A 19,208-nucleotide genomic window follows, 5' to 3' on the forward strand; every position below is an offset into this window, starting at 1 on the left:
ATTCCAAGAAGAAGAGAAAGATCCACTGTGCCATATGCTGCAGAGAGAGTCCAACAGGATGAGAAATGATAGTACTCGTGATTTGAAAGGTTATGAAAAAGAAAATCCCCAGAATTCCCTTAAAGCATGAATTAATTATGTGATTAAACATACTGTACTGTTCTCCAAGAACATGGATCTGTTTCCATATTCAGCATTGAATAGAAAGATATTATTTTCTTGTCTGTAGAGATATTCATGATCTAACGAGAGAAAACGGCCAGATCAGTATTTCAAGTTGCTTTTAAACATCTTTATAAGCTAAAAAACCATGCAATAAAAATTTAAGACCAATTCACACAAGTACTAAAAAGGCATTTCTAAGTTGGAAAAACATGAACTGATGACTATTACACCAGTACGCCTTCATTTTTCCATCATTATTGTAAAGGGTTCAATTCACATTTAACTTTTTATAGTACATATCAAAGAAATACTCAAGTTTCTTTCTGTCTTATCTCCCTTTCCACCCTTAAGTAGAAAAAAACACTTTCCCATACGGTTAAAAAAAAATAAGAATATTTTCTCAGTGCCATAAAAGTGCCCCACAACCTAACCAGAATAAAAATAACCATAAAAATCAGCCCCTTCTCTGCCAAAAATCCTTACCTGAAATCCATCGCAAGGTGTAGAACTTCAATCTAAAAGTATTTTTTAAATAATCGGTTAGAGTGTAGGTTCTGCGACTATCAGCTGTAGCATCATCTGCTGGTTGGAAAAAAGAGCCAAATGTTCAGTAAGACGGGATAACCTGTTTCGCGTAAAAAAAAAAAAAAAAGGATATCTACAATATACACTAGTCACAAAATACAGAAATAAACTGACAAAATGCAAAACACATTTTGAAAGAGTTCAGAATGAGAAAAAGGGTAAAAATGCATTTAGCTGTTAAAGTGGATGCGAGAGTGTGTTTTTCACGGTGCTACATTAGTGAGCTTCATTTTGAAGGTCTAGATCAACAATGTCCAAGGGAAATATAGTGTGAGTACACTTTCTAGTAGCCATATTTAAAATTTTTTAAGGTGAAATGAATTCTAATTGCATATTTTATTTAGCCAGTATATCAAATATTTTATCATTTCAGTGTGTCATTGGTTTTTATATGTTATTAATAGATCTTTCACATTATTTATTTTCGTACTCTTTAAAATCTGATATGTAACTGATGATTACAGTATATCTCAATATGAATAGGCACCTTCCCAGTCAATGCAGTCATGCAGTGGATGGCACGAGGCTAGATTATCCTTTCATGAGGCCCTGAGGTCCACTTCTAAGCACTCTTGCTTCACAAAGACCTTTAAGATATGCTGATCACCCAGTTCAGAGATCTTCGTTTCTATCATCACTTTTCCTTGAATTTTTTTTTTTTACAGCTTTATTGGAGTATAATTGCTTTACAATGATGTGTTAGTTTCTGCTTTATAACAAAGTGAATCAGTTATACATATACATATGTTCCCATATCTCTTCCCTCTTGCGTCTCCCTCCCTCCCACCCTCCCTATCCCACCCCTCTAGGTGGTCACAAAGCACCAAGCTGATCTCCTTGTGCTATGCGGCTGCTTCCCACTAGCTATCTATTTTACATTTGGTAGTGTATATATGTCCATGCCACTCTCTCACTTCGTCCCAGCTTACCCTTCCTCCTCCCCATATCCTCAAGTCCATTCTCAAGTAGGTCTGTGTCTTTATTCCTGTTTTACCCCTATGTTCTTCATGACATTTTTTTCTTAAATTCCATATATATGTGTTAGCATACGGTATTTGATTAAAGTTTACATGAAACCTTTCCCTTGGATTCTGTGACAGCCTCAGTCCTTCTCCTAACTCTCTGACCATTATTTTTCCATCTCCTACTTTGACTCTATTTTTCTCCACTGACCTGTAAGGCAGAAATGCTTTGATATTAGTCTTCAGCTTTCTGCTCCTCTCTCTCTACAGTTTTCCTTCCAGGGAACTCCAGAGAACGTGAGTTCCTGGGCTTCAGGCATACTTACCATTTAGATGAATGACAATATCTGCTCTAACTACCATAGCCTACAGCACCCACGCTTACATTTCCAGTGCTGTGTTCAGCCTTCTTAGTTGACTTGCCCCACTCTAACCCTATACATACCCTGTCTAAAATAATTGTCTTCCTTCCAAAACTAGATTCCCATAGGAGATTTGTGTGGTTTTATATTCTGTTACTGAAGACGCCAATTCAAAGGCTGAAGATCATTTTGATGTCTCCCTCTTTTTTACCATCCCCTACAACCAATCAACCCTATTGACTCTTCCTACGAAATCTCTTCTTCAGGTATCCCTGCCATCAGGTTCTCCCAATCCAATTCCTGCCCTGCACCATCACTGGAATGATCTTTCTAAAATGCCACTTGATCTCTTCCTCAAAAGCTTCCAGTGAGTCCCCACTGTCTACAGGGAGATTCAGACTGCTTAGCCTGGCAATTGCAGCCTCCACAGTCTGATGTGAGACTCTTTCCAGGCTTATTTTCACTCTCTCCCTGCAAGAACCTTCTAACCTAGTCACACTGATCTGCCTACTGAGCCCAGCAGATCTTCTTAGGCTTGCCTGACTCTACTCCTTGTCCTAAGCCACTTCCTGGCATGTCCTCAACTGCCTCCCCATCTGTCACAAGCCTCCCTCCTCCATTTCCCACCTCTGTCATGAAGACTTCAATTCGGCCTCTGACTTTTGCCCCCATGCTACTCATTGGGCTCCTGTCACTTACTAACTTGTGTTGATAACTGTTTTTCCATGCCTGCCTGTGTGATCTACTCAGCTAGGCCATGTATTCTTTTGAAGACAGGGCTTTGGGTTTTTGTTCGTTGGTTTGCGGTTTTTGTTTTTGTTTTTCATCAACCTTAGCATCTAGCACAGTTGTATGGCATAAAAGAGACACACACAAAAAAGTTTTTGTTGATTGGAGTAGGGTATCATCCTATAAGCACAGTCAAGCCAGTGTGATTCCTCTTCCTCAATCCTGGAGCCTCCACTGATGACAAATACCCTAAAGTCTTTTTCCAAACTCTCTACATTTTCCACGTACGTGTAAACATACACTCACAAAATCAGCCACTAACGTAACATTCCTATAACTGCAATTCTTTTTGGGGATTTCAAAGTCAGCAGTATCTTCTCGTGTTAATTTTTTACAGCCTGTGGAGAAGTAGATCTCGTACAGGAAATGCTCTTTCAAAAAATGTTCTTAAGATTTTATTTCTTTGGATTTGATCTGATAACACAGTCTTGTTTCCGCCTATAAAACCTTCAGCTTCGATAGATAAAGTTGCTACCCTTTATTTTATTATTTTATTGATTTTGTTTAAGCCTAGTTTGCTAAGTAAAATATTCTTTTAAAAACTTTTGTTTTTCAATTCAATCCTGCATTTCTCCCCTGAAAGTTAATAAGATATTTGTGTTTGTTAGCAAAATACAGCAAGTGAGTAAAGCCAGTCCTTGAGTTTAACCTTTAAATAAGAAGTAAAGCCTTGTGCTACAGAAAATAATATTTGAAACTCATGTTGGACTACAAAATTACAAATCTGGATTTGTTCATTAAACACCCTCAATTGTTTGTATTCAGCCAATCATCCTATTATATAAAAATAGTTATAAAGTGAGTATCATTGTTGAGGATAAATACCCTGCTATCAAGAGCTATTAGTCTAAAATGAACATAAAACACACCCCCAGGGGGCTTCCTGGTGGCGCAGCGGTTGAGAGTCTGCCTGCTAATGCAGGGGACACGGGTTCGAGCCCTGGTCTGGGAAGATCCCACATGCCGCGGAGCAACTAGGCCCGTGAGCCACAACTACTGAGCCTGCGCATCTGGAGCCTGTGCTCCGCAACAAGAGAGGCCACGATAGTGAGAGGCCCATGCACCGTGATGAAGAGTGGCCCCCACTTGCCACAACTAGAGAAAGCCCTCGCACAGGAATGAAGACCCAACACAGCAAAAATAAATTAATTAATTACTAAACTCCTACCCCCAACGTCTTCTTAAAAAAAAAAAAAAATCCCCAAATTAGTACAAATCAAGGTATCAGTGGTAAGAGACATTCACAACCCAAATATTATCTGCTGATGTAGATGTTTAGATAGATCTGTAAATAGAAATAGATCAATTTATACACACACACGTATATCACAACCAACTGAATGTCTGTATCCCCTCAAAATTCACATATTGAAATCGTAGCCACCATATGATGGTATTAGGAGGGGGAGCCCTTGGTAGGTAATTCGATCATGAGTACTAATCCTCATGAGTGGGATTAGTTCCCTTTAGAAAGTGACTCCAGAAAGCTCTCTCACCCCTTCTGCTATGTGAGGACACAGGAAACACTAAACACCGAATCTGCTGGCATCTTGATCTCGGACTTCCTAGCCTCCAGAACTGTGAGAAATAAATGTTTGTTGTTTAAGTCACCCAATATCTGCTATCTTTATAACAGCAGTCCATACATACTAAGACATACATATCTATAATAAGACAGACATATCAACATAAAGTGTCTATCACTGACTCTTGATTTTGTGAGAATGAACTGCATACCTACAATATAGATCAGATACAGTGTTATCTCACATGGGGGTATTTGCCCAGGTTTTAAAGGACAACACACTTCAATCTGGAATAACAAAATAACTGAGACAAAAATCCCCTGTGAGGTCACCTGCTGCCCTGCATGCTGCTCTCCCTTGCTGGGCACTTACCTCTCCTGCCTCTTCGCCTCAGATGTCACTGGGCTCCTCCTCTCATCAGGCCTCAGCCTTTCTAAACCCATCATCTCTGCCAGATTCAGACTCCCTTCTGCTCATAATGGGCTCAGCGTGATTTCGATCCATCTGCTGATGTTCAGATATCAATAGTGATGCCAGGCCGCGTTCTTGCTATGGCCCAGGACATGGATGCAAGGCCCGGGCCACCCTTGGCTTGTGTTACCCTCTCTCAGCTCCTTTACAACGACCTTCAAGCCGGGTTCCCTATCCTGGCTCCCCAGACCCCAAACACCACTGCAAAACTGGAACAAGCAGAGCAGCAAATGTTTCTTGTTTTTTGCCTTGTCATTTGAAAAGCAGCGCAACTCGAAGACTCTTTCGAAACATCTAGATAAGCGAGTTCTGTGAGACGTGAATGCCAAGTCCAGGTTTTGACCTTTAGCAAGTTCATAGTTTGCTGCCAAGTTACAACCTATTCTGTCAAACACCAGAGGACTCGCCCACATTTCTCTTTCCTTGTCTGATTGCTCCCTGACAGGGCACCCGTGCAACAACAGATGAAGGTCTTTGGCTGCTAGTGTGGTCTTCCTGGTGGGCCTGGGACATATCGTTTATTTGACTTATCAGTTTAAAGCATTATGCTAGCCAAGCAGAGCAGTTAATCATATGTTACCCATCAGTTTACACAGAAACTCCTAGATTCATGTCTCCTTGAATTTAAAAATCAAAAAACAGTTAACAACTTTATACTTTACTGTTTTGGTGAGACCAACTATTAGGTTGAACCATACAAAAATGCCATTTTTATCAGTCGAAAATGGCAGGATAACAGCTTTTTAAATGGTTCAACTTAATAAAAATTTATCATCAAAGTGTATGGTATCTTAGTGAGTCCTGGTTGTAGGATCAGAATCATTTCTGAATAAAAGGAATTCCAGAATGGTGAGATCTAAGTAAGAGAGTGGTGTAGTTCTACAGAATAGTCTTGCTTTAACCAATGGTTATTTTATGATTACAGGATATTTTGAATTTTTTTTATATTCATTAATAATAACCTTTTTTGGGCCTCCCTGGTGGCGCAGTGGTTGAGAGTCCGCCTGCCGATGCAGGGGGTGCGGGTTCGTGCCCCGGTCTGGGAGGATCCCATATGCCGCGGAGCGGCTGGGCCCGTGAGCCGTGGCCGCTGGGCCTGCGCATCCGGAGCCTGTGCTCCGCAACGGGAGAGGCCACAACAGTGAGAGGCCCGCATACAGCAAAAAGAAAAAAAAAAAAAAAAAAAATAACCTTTTTTGGTCTGCATGAAACTGTGATATAAAATATTTCTACCTCAGAAAGATAAACTGTTTTGGTAAATAAATGGCTAATGAAATGCAACTAAAAGGAAAAGTGCTCTTTACAGCTCATAAACTCATAAAGTTGTTAAACATGGGGAATAGATATCTGGTTATAGAGTTCTTGTGTTCCATATGGTAATCAGTTAACATTTTATACTGATGCTAAGGAAATAAAATGAGTGTTACTTTAGAATTTGCTCTAGCAAAATAGCAGCCTTGACATTGGGACAGAGGAAGAAAAATCAAGAAGGCAGAAGAAATTGACTGGAAAGTTGCTCCCATCCTTTATTCTCCAGCAGCACATGCGGGCTGCCACCCATCACTCATGATTCAACAAATACCGATAAGGGGTTGGGTCCCTGGTGGCTTTGAAATCAGAGAGCCTGAATTTGAACCCAGGCCTAATTCTTGCACAGGAGCCTTAGGAAAGTTACTGAATCTTTCAAAACCTCAACTTGGTAATCTATAAAATGATAATAATAGCACTATCTAGCCCCTAGCGATCTGTCATGATGAAATGAGATAATGTATGCAAAGTTCTTAGCTCAGGATTTAAAATTTAGGAAGCCCTCCAGATAGGTTAAACTATTTATTATTATTTTGTTCCAAGCATGTGCTAGGCAATCAGGATCCAAAGATGAAAGAGTCTCTCCCTTGGAGTACCTAGCAGTGCTGCTGAGATGAGGAATTTCACTGCAATAAAATAATAGCTAATTAACTTTCACTGTGTTCAAATCCCAAATGATCCTAACAAGAAAGCATAAGAGCATCACGTTGAGAAAGCATCTAGGATAAGTACAATTGAATCATTTGCTAAGTACTGACGAGCATCACTTCCTCCTTCGACAAGTTTAATACCATCCACAGCGGGACTACCATCACATGGAGGGAAAATGGTGGACTTGAGAGGAATTAGAGGAATTGTGAAAAGTGATACTTCTCTGATTACTATACACAGGAGGCATTAAAATATAATCACTATCACCGGATTTCCCTTCTCAATAAGAGAAACATCCCAGGGACATCAAGTGCATCTGAAAAATGCATTGCCATTGAGCTGGAGCCCTTGAACCTGGGGCTGTGTACTCTAAGCATTTACTCTAAGATCAGAGTGTCAGATGACCAAACTTTTGTTAGGGATGTAATCGCTGTATTTTCAAAGGTCTACTCTGAAAGGCCAACCAACTGGTACCATGCACATTTTCCAGAATAGCAAAAATTTGGAAAAAAGGAAACAATGAGGGGTTATCGGTGTCGTGACTCTGCCCTCCTTCTCCCCTTTTCCCTCCACTCCATCTGCTCTGGCCTCCCCGCTCTTCCTCAGACACACTGGGCCCACTTCTGCCTCAGAGACTTTGAATTTGCTACACTCTCTGCCTGGAATATTCTTCCCCTCAGATGTGCCCAAAGCTTGTTCCCCACCTCCTTTAGGTCTTTATATAAATGTCACCTTCCTTTCCTGGACTAACATTTACAACCCCATGGTTAAGAAATTCTCTTTGTATCGCCCTTCCTGGCTTGACACTTTTTTCCTCAGCAGTGATGCCATCTAACGTACTCTAGTTTTTACTTATTTATCGTCTGCCTCTCTTGACTGTCTGTGAGCTCCAGGAGGACATTGATTGTGTTTTGTTACATTTTGTTTGCCAGTTATCTCAGTACGGCCTAGATGGTGCCTGGCTGTAGAAGGCACTTCATAAATATTTGTCAAATGAAAAGATAAAAGCCAGACAACATAAACAGGAGAGCACAAACACAGGAACACAGCTCTAAATGTGAGCATCGTGAACTCCAAGAGGCTGGTAAGTAGGAAAGCAGTGCACTGGGCCAGGTGGGTCTAAATAGAGCGAGGACAGGAGCCTCAGGTTCCAGCCTTCCACTCGCTGTCACCAGGCATTCTCACTTCTCTACGCCTGTGACCGTCATTTACCTATTGTCTATCAGCTCAAACACACACTTCTATTCTTTGCTCAGTAATGCTGGGAAGGGGGTCTACAGCTGTGTTTCCCAGACCCCTTCATCTGTAGGCTTCCTGTTAGGTCCTGCCATTAGGGAAACACAGAGAAGGAGTGGAGTCAGTAGAACAGGAGGGACACCTTTATCTTGCTGGTCCTGTCAGCAGGTGCCCCGAGGAGCACCCGTCCCAGCCTCCTGCTTTTCTTTTTATACCTGAACCTGTTGCATCCTGCCTCTCAGTTGCCTGCCTCACACACCTTGGAGCTTAGAGCCCAGAACTTCTATGTCCCTCTTCTCCTTTTTCCCAAGCCCTAGAGATAGCTTCTTCCTACAGCTCCTGTCTCTCACTTATCTCATATTTTTTTCTTTTGCTCTTTAATGTGTGTAACCAATTTTTATATCAAATTTCTCTGCTGAAACATCTAGTGCGATTTCCGTGTTCATCACGTCTCTGCGAGGATTTACACAACTTACCTGTAAAATAAGAAGGTCTCTTTCGGCTGTAGGATTACAATATCTAGACCTGGGGTTGGCAAACATTTTCTTATAGGACCAGATGGTAAATATTTTAGGCTTTGCAACTCCTCAAGTCGGCCACTGTAGCCTGAAAACAGCCACAGACAACATCTAAATGCATAGCAAAGGCTGTATTCCGAATAAAACTTAATTTACAAAATTAAGCAGCCAGCCCTGATTGTAGCTTGACGACCCTATCTAGACATTCCTCAGAATGGTCAGCTACACACACACACACAAAAAAACCTCCCAAGACCAGTTTGAAAGACAGATGCTGGACTGAAATTCTAACTGCCTTGAAAAATATGACTACCAACATAAGATTCCCATATATACGGCAGAGAAGTGAAAGTGGGCAGAATATTCATGTCTCAAAGTTCAGGTCAAGATGAAGATGTCTATAGCCACTGGTGAAGAAAGGCAAGGACAAAGGGACTGCCTGAACTAAATCCAGTTCACCCTGCCCAGTTCACCCTGCCCTCACCCCAGTGAAGAGCCAGCAGATTCAGCACACATAGGAAGCCAACACTAAACAGGGCATCAGGATGGCTTTATTCCTTTTTGAAATGGAAATTGCCCTATTTTTTTATTCTGATTATAGTTACTCCCTCACCCCTTGTTAGGACTCTTCTGGGAATAATCAGGACTGGATAACAGTGGCCATAATTAATATTGACAAGGCTTTTACAACCCACTATGTCAACTGACATTAAGCCAGTGTAATCCAAGGGGATGAGAAAGAGCTGAAAGGTGGAAACGTCTTCACTGTATAAATAAATGACACACAGGCCCGTGAAACAAGCAACTATTTTAGCAAAGGGCTGGTTTTTAGCAGTAGTAGTTGTAGTGAGACATCACTGGGAGGTCACGGTGCAAGCTAGAAATGATTAGTTTGGAAAGAAAACTGATTAGAGAACATCAGCATTTGGGGAAGCTGAAAGTTCTAATACCAAGTCACTGAAGAACTTTCCAGAAAGATTTACAGGCATTATTAACAAGGTTACTCTCTGTGACAACTGTTTTTCTGCCAGGAGGTGAGGAAAATGATCACTGGAAAACAAAACTGCCATAGAAATTGCCCTTTCCAGCATTCACCCAGCAAAACTTTCAGGAGTGTGAAACAAGTATTATTATAATGCCTGTCTCTGGGACTGTTAAAAAAATTTTTTTTAGGTTAAAAATATATAAAGAGTAATCATTACAGATACTTATAGTGACCTTCCAATGTGCTGGGCTATTCTAGGCATTGTACACTTATTAACTTATTTTCATCCCAATTTTACGGGTAAGGAAACTGAGGTGCAGATAGTAACCAGACTCAAGTTTCATGACTAGTAAGCCCTAGGCAATAGGGTTCTGAAGCCTGTGGTTATAACCACTGCTCTAAACTACCAAAGTATGCAGCAGAGTGAGGTACACGGTAAATGCTTGTTGGCAGTTTTTGTGAGTTAGCATAGATGGATTAGACTTTATGGAAGTGTCTGGATTCAATCTTTGCAAATAATCTAAACAGGCAGCTTGGTAGTATCATTTGGACCTGGGACAGTTGGTAGGTTACATTAGAACATAATTTGTTCTAGCGCTCCGAAGTCAGAGGGGCATCAATTCTTTCTGAAAACCCTAGAATTTTCTCTCTGGAGTGTTATTAAGGTTGGCAACTCTGTGACTTCTGGAAAGAAGGTTGTACTACCCTCCTCCTCTCTTCCATGGTACAACTGGTAACTCTCATCATCTTTTCCCCACACTCATAAAAAGTAGCCATGCAAGCTTTATAATAGGTTTCTTTTCTCCCCGCCCCCACCTTTTTTTTTCATGTTTCCTAGATCTTAAACATGACAAATCTTGAACAACTCAGGCCCTGCAGTACACATTTTCAAAAGAGTGGGAACTTGTCCAGTGAAAAGATTCAGCGATTCCTCCTTTAGAGCCACCACAGGGGCTTGTTTGTTACTCTGCTTTCCACTTCTGTCTGTCCCTTCCTCCACTCTTTAACCCTTTCCTCAGCACTCGGATGCAGATGCGGACCTGCCCCGGGCCTCAGATCCTGGTCCTCTTGATTTCTTAGAGGCTCTGTTTCATCTCTTCTCCCTCAGTATCTTCATTTCATTTTCACTGCTTACTTCTGCCCTCTCCATAAGCATGCACAGGGTGTACCCATATCAAACAAACACTTACTGACCCTGTGGACTCTGGCAGCCATCTTCCCATTTCTCTTCTTGTATTTATCAGCCTACTTCTCAAATAAACAATCCGCATCTGTGGCCTTCAGTTTTTCATGGTCCTTCCTCATGCCTCTGGAACTACCCCTCACTCCGTACACTACACTTTGCTACAACATCATCTTCTTTTTTTTTGTTTTTCTCTTTTTTTGTTTTGTTTTGTTATTTATTTATTTATTTATGGCTGTGTTGGGTCAGGTCTTCATTGCTGTGCACAGGGTTTCTCTAGTTGCGGTGAGCTGGGGCTACTCTTCGTTGCGGTGCCCGGGCTTCTCGTTGCAGTGGCTTCTCTTGTTGCGGGGCTCTAGGTGCGCGGTCTTCAGTAGTTGTGGCACGTGGGCTCAGTAGTTGTGGTGCACGGGCTTAGTTGCTCCGTGGCATGTGGGATCTTCCTGGACCAAGGCTCGAACCCGTGTCCCCTGCATTGGCAGGCGGATTCTTAACCACTGCGCCACCAAGGAAGCCCCCAACATCATCTTCTTCAATGCTTCTTTTCTATACCATATAGTTTGCCAATTAATCAAGTAATCTTCTATCATTAGTTAAATATTTAATCTGAACAGTCATGTCTTCACTGGTCTGTAAGTAAGCTGAAAGGATGAATTTATTTTATCAAACAGCTGCTGGCACTATACTCTACGAATAGGTATGCGTGATCTAGTAGTGGATGACATGACCCCATATTTAGGAATATAAGAATTTTAATCAGAATTAAAGTAAATGTTCATCAAAAATATGTTTTTACATGAGCTCTAAGACAATTTCTTTAATTCACCAAATGTTTGTCAAGCTGTACCGGGTTGAATAGTTTCCCCACCTCCCAAAATTCATGTCCACTGGGAACCTCAGAAAGTGACCTTAGTTGGAAATAGGGGTTTTGTAGATGTAGTTAGTTAAGATGAGGTCATACGAGATTAGGGGGTGTCCTTATAAGAAGGCCATGCAAAACATGCTTTTGCTGACTTGGAAAATGAAGAGGACCATGTGGAGACAGAAAGGGAAGAAGACCATGTGACAATGAAAGGAGAAATTGGAGTCATACAGCTACAAGTCAAGGTGGTTGCCAGTAACCACCAAAAGCTGGAAGAAGCAAAGAAGGATTCTTCCCTGGAGGCTTCAGAGGGAGCGTGGCCCTGACGACACCTTGATTTTGGACTTCTGGGCTTCATAACTGTGGAAGAATAAATTTTTGTTGTTTTAAGCCACTCAGTGTATGGTATTTGTTACGACAGCCCTAGGAAAGCACCCACTCTGTTCTTCAATGTTCTGAGCACTAGAGATACGAGTGAACAAAACATAAAAAATTCTTGCCCTCGTGAAGCTTACATTCTAATGGGGGGGAGACATAGGAGCAAACAGTAAATAAATAATGCCTTATGTTAGGAAGTTAAGTGTCACAGTTAAGTGCTAGAGAAACTCTGCTTTTCTTTTCTTTTTTTTTTTTTTTTTTCAGTATGCGGGCCTCTCACTGTTGTGGCCTCTCCCGTTGCGGAGCACAGGCTCCGGACGCGCAGGCTCAGCAGTCATGGCTCACAGGCCCAGCCGCTCCGCGGCATGTAGGATCTTCCCAGACCGGGGCACAAACCTGTGTCCCCTGCATCGGCAGGCGGACTCTCAACCACTGAGCCACCAGGGAAGCCCAAAACTCTGCTTTTTAAGGGCTCATGTGATTAGATCAGGCTCACCCAGGTCATCTCCCTTTCTTAAAGCTGATTATGCCATCATATAACATCACCTAACCACCAGGATAAAATCCATTATATTCACAATCTCAGCGATTAGGCAGAGATTAGCACACGGGGCAGGGAGGAAACCTGGGGAATCAGTTTAGAATTCTGCCTATCACAGTCATCTTGCCAGCTGTGTTGAGAATACACTGCAGGGAGTAAGAAGAGAAATAGGGAGATTTTTGCAATATTTCAGGTGAAAGGTGATGGTGTCTTGGACTAGGGTGGTAGTAGTGGAGGTGCTGAGATACGGCCAAATTCTGAAAGAACATGAAGGTAGAAGTGATAGGATTTGCTGACCGATTGGATGTTGAGTGTGAACAAGGGAGAGGAGTTGAGAACTGCATGAATTTTGGCCTCAGTAACTGAAAAACAAATGAATTGCTATTTGCTGAGACCAGATGTATTAAGGGAGGAATAAGTTTGAGGGGATTAAAAAGTTTTGGGAGATGTTACTTTGAGATGCTAATAGCATCAAAATGGAGATGTCCACTTAATGGTTGCACATATGCATGTAGAGCTCAGGAAAGAGGTCTGGTCTGGAGATATAAATTTGGGTGTTGTTGTCAGGTTATAGATGGTGTTTAAGGCCAAGGGAGTAGATGAGATCACTTGGGGGAAAGAAGGAAGAGGTTCCAGGATGAAGCCTTGGAGTCCAAGGTTAGAAGTCAGACATGATACGGGGAGGGGGAAGGGTAAGCTGGTATGAACTGAGAGAGTGGCATGGACATATATACACTAACAAATGTAAAGTAGACAGCTAGTGGGAAGCAGCCGCATAGCACAGGGAGATCAGCTCGGTGCTTTGTGACCACCTAGAGGGGTGGGATAGGGACGGTGGGAGGGAGGGAGACGCAAGAGGGTGGGGATATGGGGATATATGTATACATATAGCTGATTCACTTTGTTATACAGCAGAAACTAACACACCATTGTAAAGCAATGACACTCCAATAAAGATGTTAAAAACAGAAGTCAGACAGGAGGAGGAGCCCCTAAAGAGAATGGAAGGGAGCATGTGGAGGTGAAGAAGGAAAAACTAGGAGAGAGTAGAAACCCAGAGGAGGGGAGAAGAAGCATGATCAACTGACAGGGAATGGGAGACTCGGAGGGAGAACTGAGCCCTGGACTCAGCAAAACAGAGGTTAGGGACTTTGACGCGAGCAGCGCCAAACATTTTAGTGATGGGTGAGGATAGGCCTCATGTCAGTGAGTTTAAGAGGGAGTGGGAGAGAAACAGCAGACAAAGAAAATAGAAAACTCTTCCAGGAGTTTTTTGGTAACGGGAACAGGGAAAGGGACTGGGAGGTGGGCAGGGATGTGGGGTACAGAGAGGATCTTCCTCTCTCCCTCCTTCCCCCCCTCCCTCCCTCCCTCCCTTCCTCCCTCCCTCCCTTTCTTTCAGGATGTGAGAGATTTACAGCATATTTATAGAAAGAGGGGAAAATGACAGTGCAGTGGACAGAGGAAATAGCTGCAGCCACATCTCTTAGTAAGTGAAAGGGGCTGAGGTCAGTGTACAAAGAAGGGTTTTGCCTTGGGCAGGTGCTGAGAGGGGGCTGGTGGGAATTGAGGACCTTCTCTTCTAATAGCCTTAGTTTTCTCCTTAAAATAGAAAGCAAGGTTGGCTGTCAGCTAAGAATGACCGTGGGGAGGTGCTGGAGGCCTGGGGAGAGGAGATACGTGAGTAGGTGAGGGAGCAGTGGGGAAGCACGGGGTAGGGGTAGGGGCATGGGGATCACCAGCTAGTATGAAGGGGCTGCTTGATTTTTTTGGAGTTCTGGATTTTCTTTTCAGTCCAGTCAAACCATTTTCATCTTAATGAAATCATTACCATGTAGATTATTTCAAATGCTACTTTCCTGGGTCAACTTTTACAGGTCTAACTTTTACCATGTATTTTTAAACTTCTTTATGTTGACTGTTTTGTTTTATGTTAACTGATTCCTGCCACATTTTCCCATTATGAATTGGATAAAATACAACAGTTTATATGTGCTTTTAATGAGAAAATTGAGAGTAGTTTCCCTCAGATGTTTCTGACCCCCTCCATTTTCTCAGATTTGTATCTTAAATGTTGCAAACTCAATTCTTCCCTATTCTCAATCATTTTGGATAATAACAGAAAGCAAGTGCTGGGCTCAAAATGCCTTCAGGATCAAAAAGACAGCGTCAAAACACCCTGCTTTACAATAAACTCTTTGGTTAGGAAGGAAAGTGAGAAGAGAGGGAGAGAGTTATATGATTGGATTCTTTGGAGATCAGAGCTGGCTTGACATCTATTTTCTTTTGCTAGTAAATTAAATTTTTCCAGTGTAATGAAAAATGAGCAATCACAAAATATCTGATACACTTGCATAGACCTCCTATTTCTTCATTTTAGAATCCCCAGTTCAACTTAGGTAATTCTCTTTCCCCTTCCAAGGGCTGAGGAAGGAGCTCCTTCCTGGTCCCAGAAAGGTTAGTCTTGGTTAATCTAGTCCAAGCTTGGTAATCCTTTCCCCTTGCCAGAGATGGGTTTAGAATGGACAAATGACACAAATCTGGCCAAGGAGACATGAGGGAAAGTCTGCCTTGGGCCAGGGAACTTGTGGAAGTAGTTTTCCTCCCTGATAGAACAGACTATGAATGAGGAAGAGCATCCTCCCTGCCTTGTGAAATGGCTGTGTGACAAATGTCGCATAGCAGCAGCAGCTATGCTCAACCTGAGAGGACAAGCTTGAGAACGAAAGTAACAGTGTGAGACCAGCAGAGCTGAAAGACGCAGAGACCCTGGGCCCTGGAGGAAGCTGTGGGGCCACTGTGTTAACAAACTCTAGAACTGCCTACCTCTGCACTTCCAATTACGGAAGATGCTAACAATAAGAGTCTATAGTTTAAACAACTTTGGGCCAGGTATTCTGTTACGTGCAGCCAAAAGTATTCTCTCTGACATAAACTGCATACAGAATCGGGGGTCGGGGCTGTAAACTGTTGAGGGATAAACACGTAGGTGAACTGCATGCCTGGGAGCCAGTCTGATGGCTCCAAGATCGGAAAGGTTGTATTCAGGCCCGTTAATTATTAACCCTTTAAGCTTGGTTGGTTTCCATATATGAACTTCCCTGGGCAGCATTTATCATGTTCTCTTTAGAGCTTCCACAGCACTTTGATCATTTACTAGAAGGACACTTAGCCCTTTTTATTGTAGTTAATGTTTATGTTTCCTTTAAGATTAAGAATTATTTGAGGGCAAGGGCCATATCTATTATTTTTATATTTCCAGGGACCAACAAAGTACCTAACATAGAAAATGTTCAATAAATATTTGCTTTTTTTTTTTTTGCAATACGCGGGCCTCTCACCGCTGTGGCCTCCCCCGTTGCGGAGCACAGGCTCCGGACGCGCAGGCCCAGCGGCCATGGCTCACGGGCCCAGCCGCTCCGCAGCATGTGGGATCTCCCTGGAGAATTACTTTCTGCTGATATGCCGAGTGCAAGATGTAGAAGGCCCTCCCGAGACCTGCCTTGGAAAGAGGAAGTGTATCTAGTAGGATGAGGGAACTGGAGGGACCACTGCAGATTAGCTCTTCTGGGAAGGATAGAGCCATGAGGGCAAGAAAAAGGTCTCCACTCGGGCTAGCCAGCCGACTGTTCAAGGAGTCATCCTTATCTCTCCTCCTTCTGGTGCTAACACCCTGTCCAAGCTGGCATCATTTCTCACCTGGATAATCCACTTCCCACCCTCCACCATTATCTATACCAGAGTCAGAGGCACTTTAGAAAGAGAAACAAGATCATGCCACACTCATGCGTGAAACAGAGAAACTCCTTCTTGTGTTCCTCCATCCTCTTGACCACACTTTATTTTTGTCCTAGCCTGTATCACGGTCTGAAAGTACTCAGACAGTACTCAGCTTGCCTGCTATCTGTCCGCCCCATGACTGTAAAGGCCCACGGGAGCAGGCTCTTTGCCTCTACTGTTTAGAGCCTCATCCCTTGTACCTGCAACAATAGCTGCCATGCAGTAAGCATTCAGTATGCACAGGAGAGTTCACAAATATCGCCTCTGGCCCATATAGGACCTTAGACCTTCAGAGGTTTTAAATCTCATACAACAAGAGTTTCCTGCCTGGAATAAAAGAATAAAGGAATATAATAGGGAAATGGGAGCCATTCATGATATTCATGGACCTGAGCAGGTCTGGCTTTAAAACAACTGAGGAAAATAAGAAGATGGGGTCCCAGCCCCACAGAGATGGTGTTAAGGATGCAAGGGCCACCCAGCCAGTTTGGGGGGACCCACAGTTAAGTCAGGGAAGGGGTGGGTGGTGTTACCCACTTAATATTCACCCCCCTTGCCCTTCTTTCTATGTGGCACATCCTACGCCACCTTGGCCCTCAGGTTGCTGGGAACAAAGTCCCTGCTGGCTTTCGCTCTGCCTTAAATTACCTCGGCTTCCTGGGCCTTAGATGCTGAAACACGTGACCTAAGCTCATGGGTCTACTTGCTTCCCCAGTGGACGAAATAATGAAGAAATGTGCTCATTAATGTGGTCAGTTAACGAAAGCAAATGGTTTATCATTAAGTTTGAAGAAATTTCCCAGGAAGTTATCATTTTGAAGTATCATACAAAACTGCAAAAATAAAACAGCTAACACAGAAGTGCTAATTTTGTGGTTTCAGTTTGCTCTCTGAGAGATACACCCTTTTTGGGAAGTCATAATGGACCTGTGAAGACTAAAGGTGAAAATACTTACAAGATAATTGATTTACAGTAATGCAAGGGTTAGCATCAAGCCATAAAGCAGTGATTAATCTTTAAGTTACAAAAGTTTCCACCAAAGCATTTCTCTAAAACAGTTATTCATGGAAACCAGCAGACTCAGAGAAGACTAGAAGTTACAAGATTTGAATTCCCAAGCTCTAGTACTTCCTCACAAAGCACTAAACTTTTATACCTCAGTTTCTTAAGTGTAACCGGTCAGGAAATTAATACCTCCTCTGACGTGGATTGTTTTGTGAAGATCAGATGAAATAACACAGCATACATTGGAAACAAAACAAGTGTAATCCAGTGCAAGTACTAAATCGGGACCTACTACTGCCACTGAAAACACTTAATAAGACGAGTCAGAAGAGTGGGATGTCAGTCCTGGGCTGGAAGTTGTTGCTCCTCTACAGCTCTGTGTAGGAAAACAGGCAGCAGCAGGCACTCTTCCCCAGAACACTGGCATCCAGGGATTAGCAGTCATGAAATTAAATATAGTCATATAAATAGGAAGTTGTAACATTTATGCTAATATGGCCACATTAACTTTATACTTGATCACAAAGTACCAGCTCTAGAGGCACGGTGCCTGAGCGTGAAACGCCAACTCTGTGGAACTTCGAGCAAGTTCCTTAACTTTGGTAGCCAGCCTCCAAGATGGCCCCGGTGATCTCCACCCCAATGTTCATGCCCTTGTGTAATGCCCTCTCACTTTGTATCAGGGTTGCTTTGTGTGACCAATAGAATACAGCAGAAGTGATGGCACATCACCTCTGAGGCTAGGTCAAAAAAGCTCTGAGGCTTCTACTCAGTTGCTCTCTTATAGGCTTCATTCTAAGGGAAGACAGCTGCCCTGGCACCCTTTGGAAAAACCCATCCTTTACAGGGAACTGAGGTCTCTGGCTAGCAGCCACGTGAGAGAGCTTGGAAGGGGATCCCCCAGCCCTAGTCAAGCCTTCAGATGATATCTTGACTGCAGCAGCATGAGGGACCTTCAGCCAGAAACAGCCAGCTAAGCCTCTGACAAATTCCTGACCCATAGAGACGGTGAGAGAACAAATATTTGTTGTTTTAAGTTTGAGAACAATTCATTATGCAGTAATAAATAACTAAAGCACCCTCTCAAGGTTTCTGTAAATCTTCTGTAAAAGTGGAGATAATAACCTATCTCAAAGGGTTGCTATAAAGATCAAATGAGAAGTGTATTGAAAGCCCGCAGCCCAATACCTGGCACAGAGTGAATCTGTGTTGGTTATTATTACACCTTTGTGCCTTCTCTTCCACAAGGAGGGGGTCCTGCAGGTACTTACAGTTACATTCCTGAGTCCCGGCACTTTGTTAAGTCTTAAAATTTCAAGTACACTGATCCAGCTCTAGCCAGTCTCTTGATGTCATTTTTCTCTAAGCATCAGTTGGGCAAATAGTCTTCCCTTTTTCTCTCTGATCCCTTTTAAGATGAGAGGCAAGATGTCTAAGATAGAGAAATTTAAGGCATATGCTATAGCTGGGGCGCCAAAAGCCAAAATAGCTGGCCTGAAAAAGACTAACCCACTGACCTCAGGAGCACTTGACAAAGCTTGATAACTGAGTGAGCTGGAGTCAACTCGAGCTTTTACAGGGCTCTCTGTTTAGAACCTGTCCTCTGAAATATACAAAGCTTTCATTCAGGCTCATTTCTGTGCTTTTAAACCTGGAATAGATCCTGGACTTCCTCAGGCAAACTTCATAGATGTTATCATTTCTTTCTCTGATTATTCCTGTCTCCTTCACATTTGGGTTTTCTTTTATTACTGGTGGATGGCTGAGCAGTCAAATTTCCTATGTGCTGAAAGAAGGTATTGAGGAAATTTACTGCTACAGCAGTGGAAAGAACACAAGAAGAACAGATATGTCTCTGTCCCATTACAAAACCCAATAAGAAAACTCTCTGACAAATGAC

At 42.6% G+C, this 19,208-nt stretch overlaps 1 protein-coding gene across 2 annotated transcripts in view; it reads right to left on the reverse strand.

Moving 5' to 3' along the window:
* DPP4 (dipeptidyl peptidase 4) overlaps positions 1-19,208 on the reverse strand; it is a 78,678-nt gene that overhangs the window by 55,174 nt on the left and 4,296 nt on the right. The window contains exons 3-4 of one of the 2 annotated variants that reach the window (XM_082631548.1): positions 649-744; positions 154-242 (exon numbers count right to left, since the gene is read on the reverse strand). In XM_082631548.1, coding sequence (XP_082487674.1) covers positions 154-242; positions 649-744 — 185 coding nt within the window. Of the gene's footprint in view, positions 1-153; positions 243-648; positions 748-19,208 lie in introns of both variants that reach the window. The other variant, XM_082631547.1, reaches the window with a different exon arrangement.

The sequence above is a fragment of the Mesoplodon mirus genome (genome assembly GCF_964341445.2).
Source record: "Mesoplodon mirus genome assembly, chromosome: 8".
NCBI classification, from domain to species: Eukaryota; Metazoa; Chordata; class Mammalia; order Artiodactyla; family Ziphiidae; genus Mesoplodon; species Mesoplodon mirus.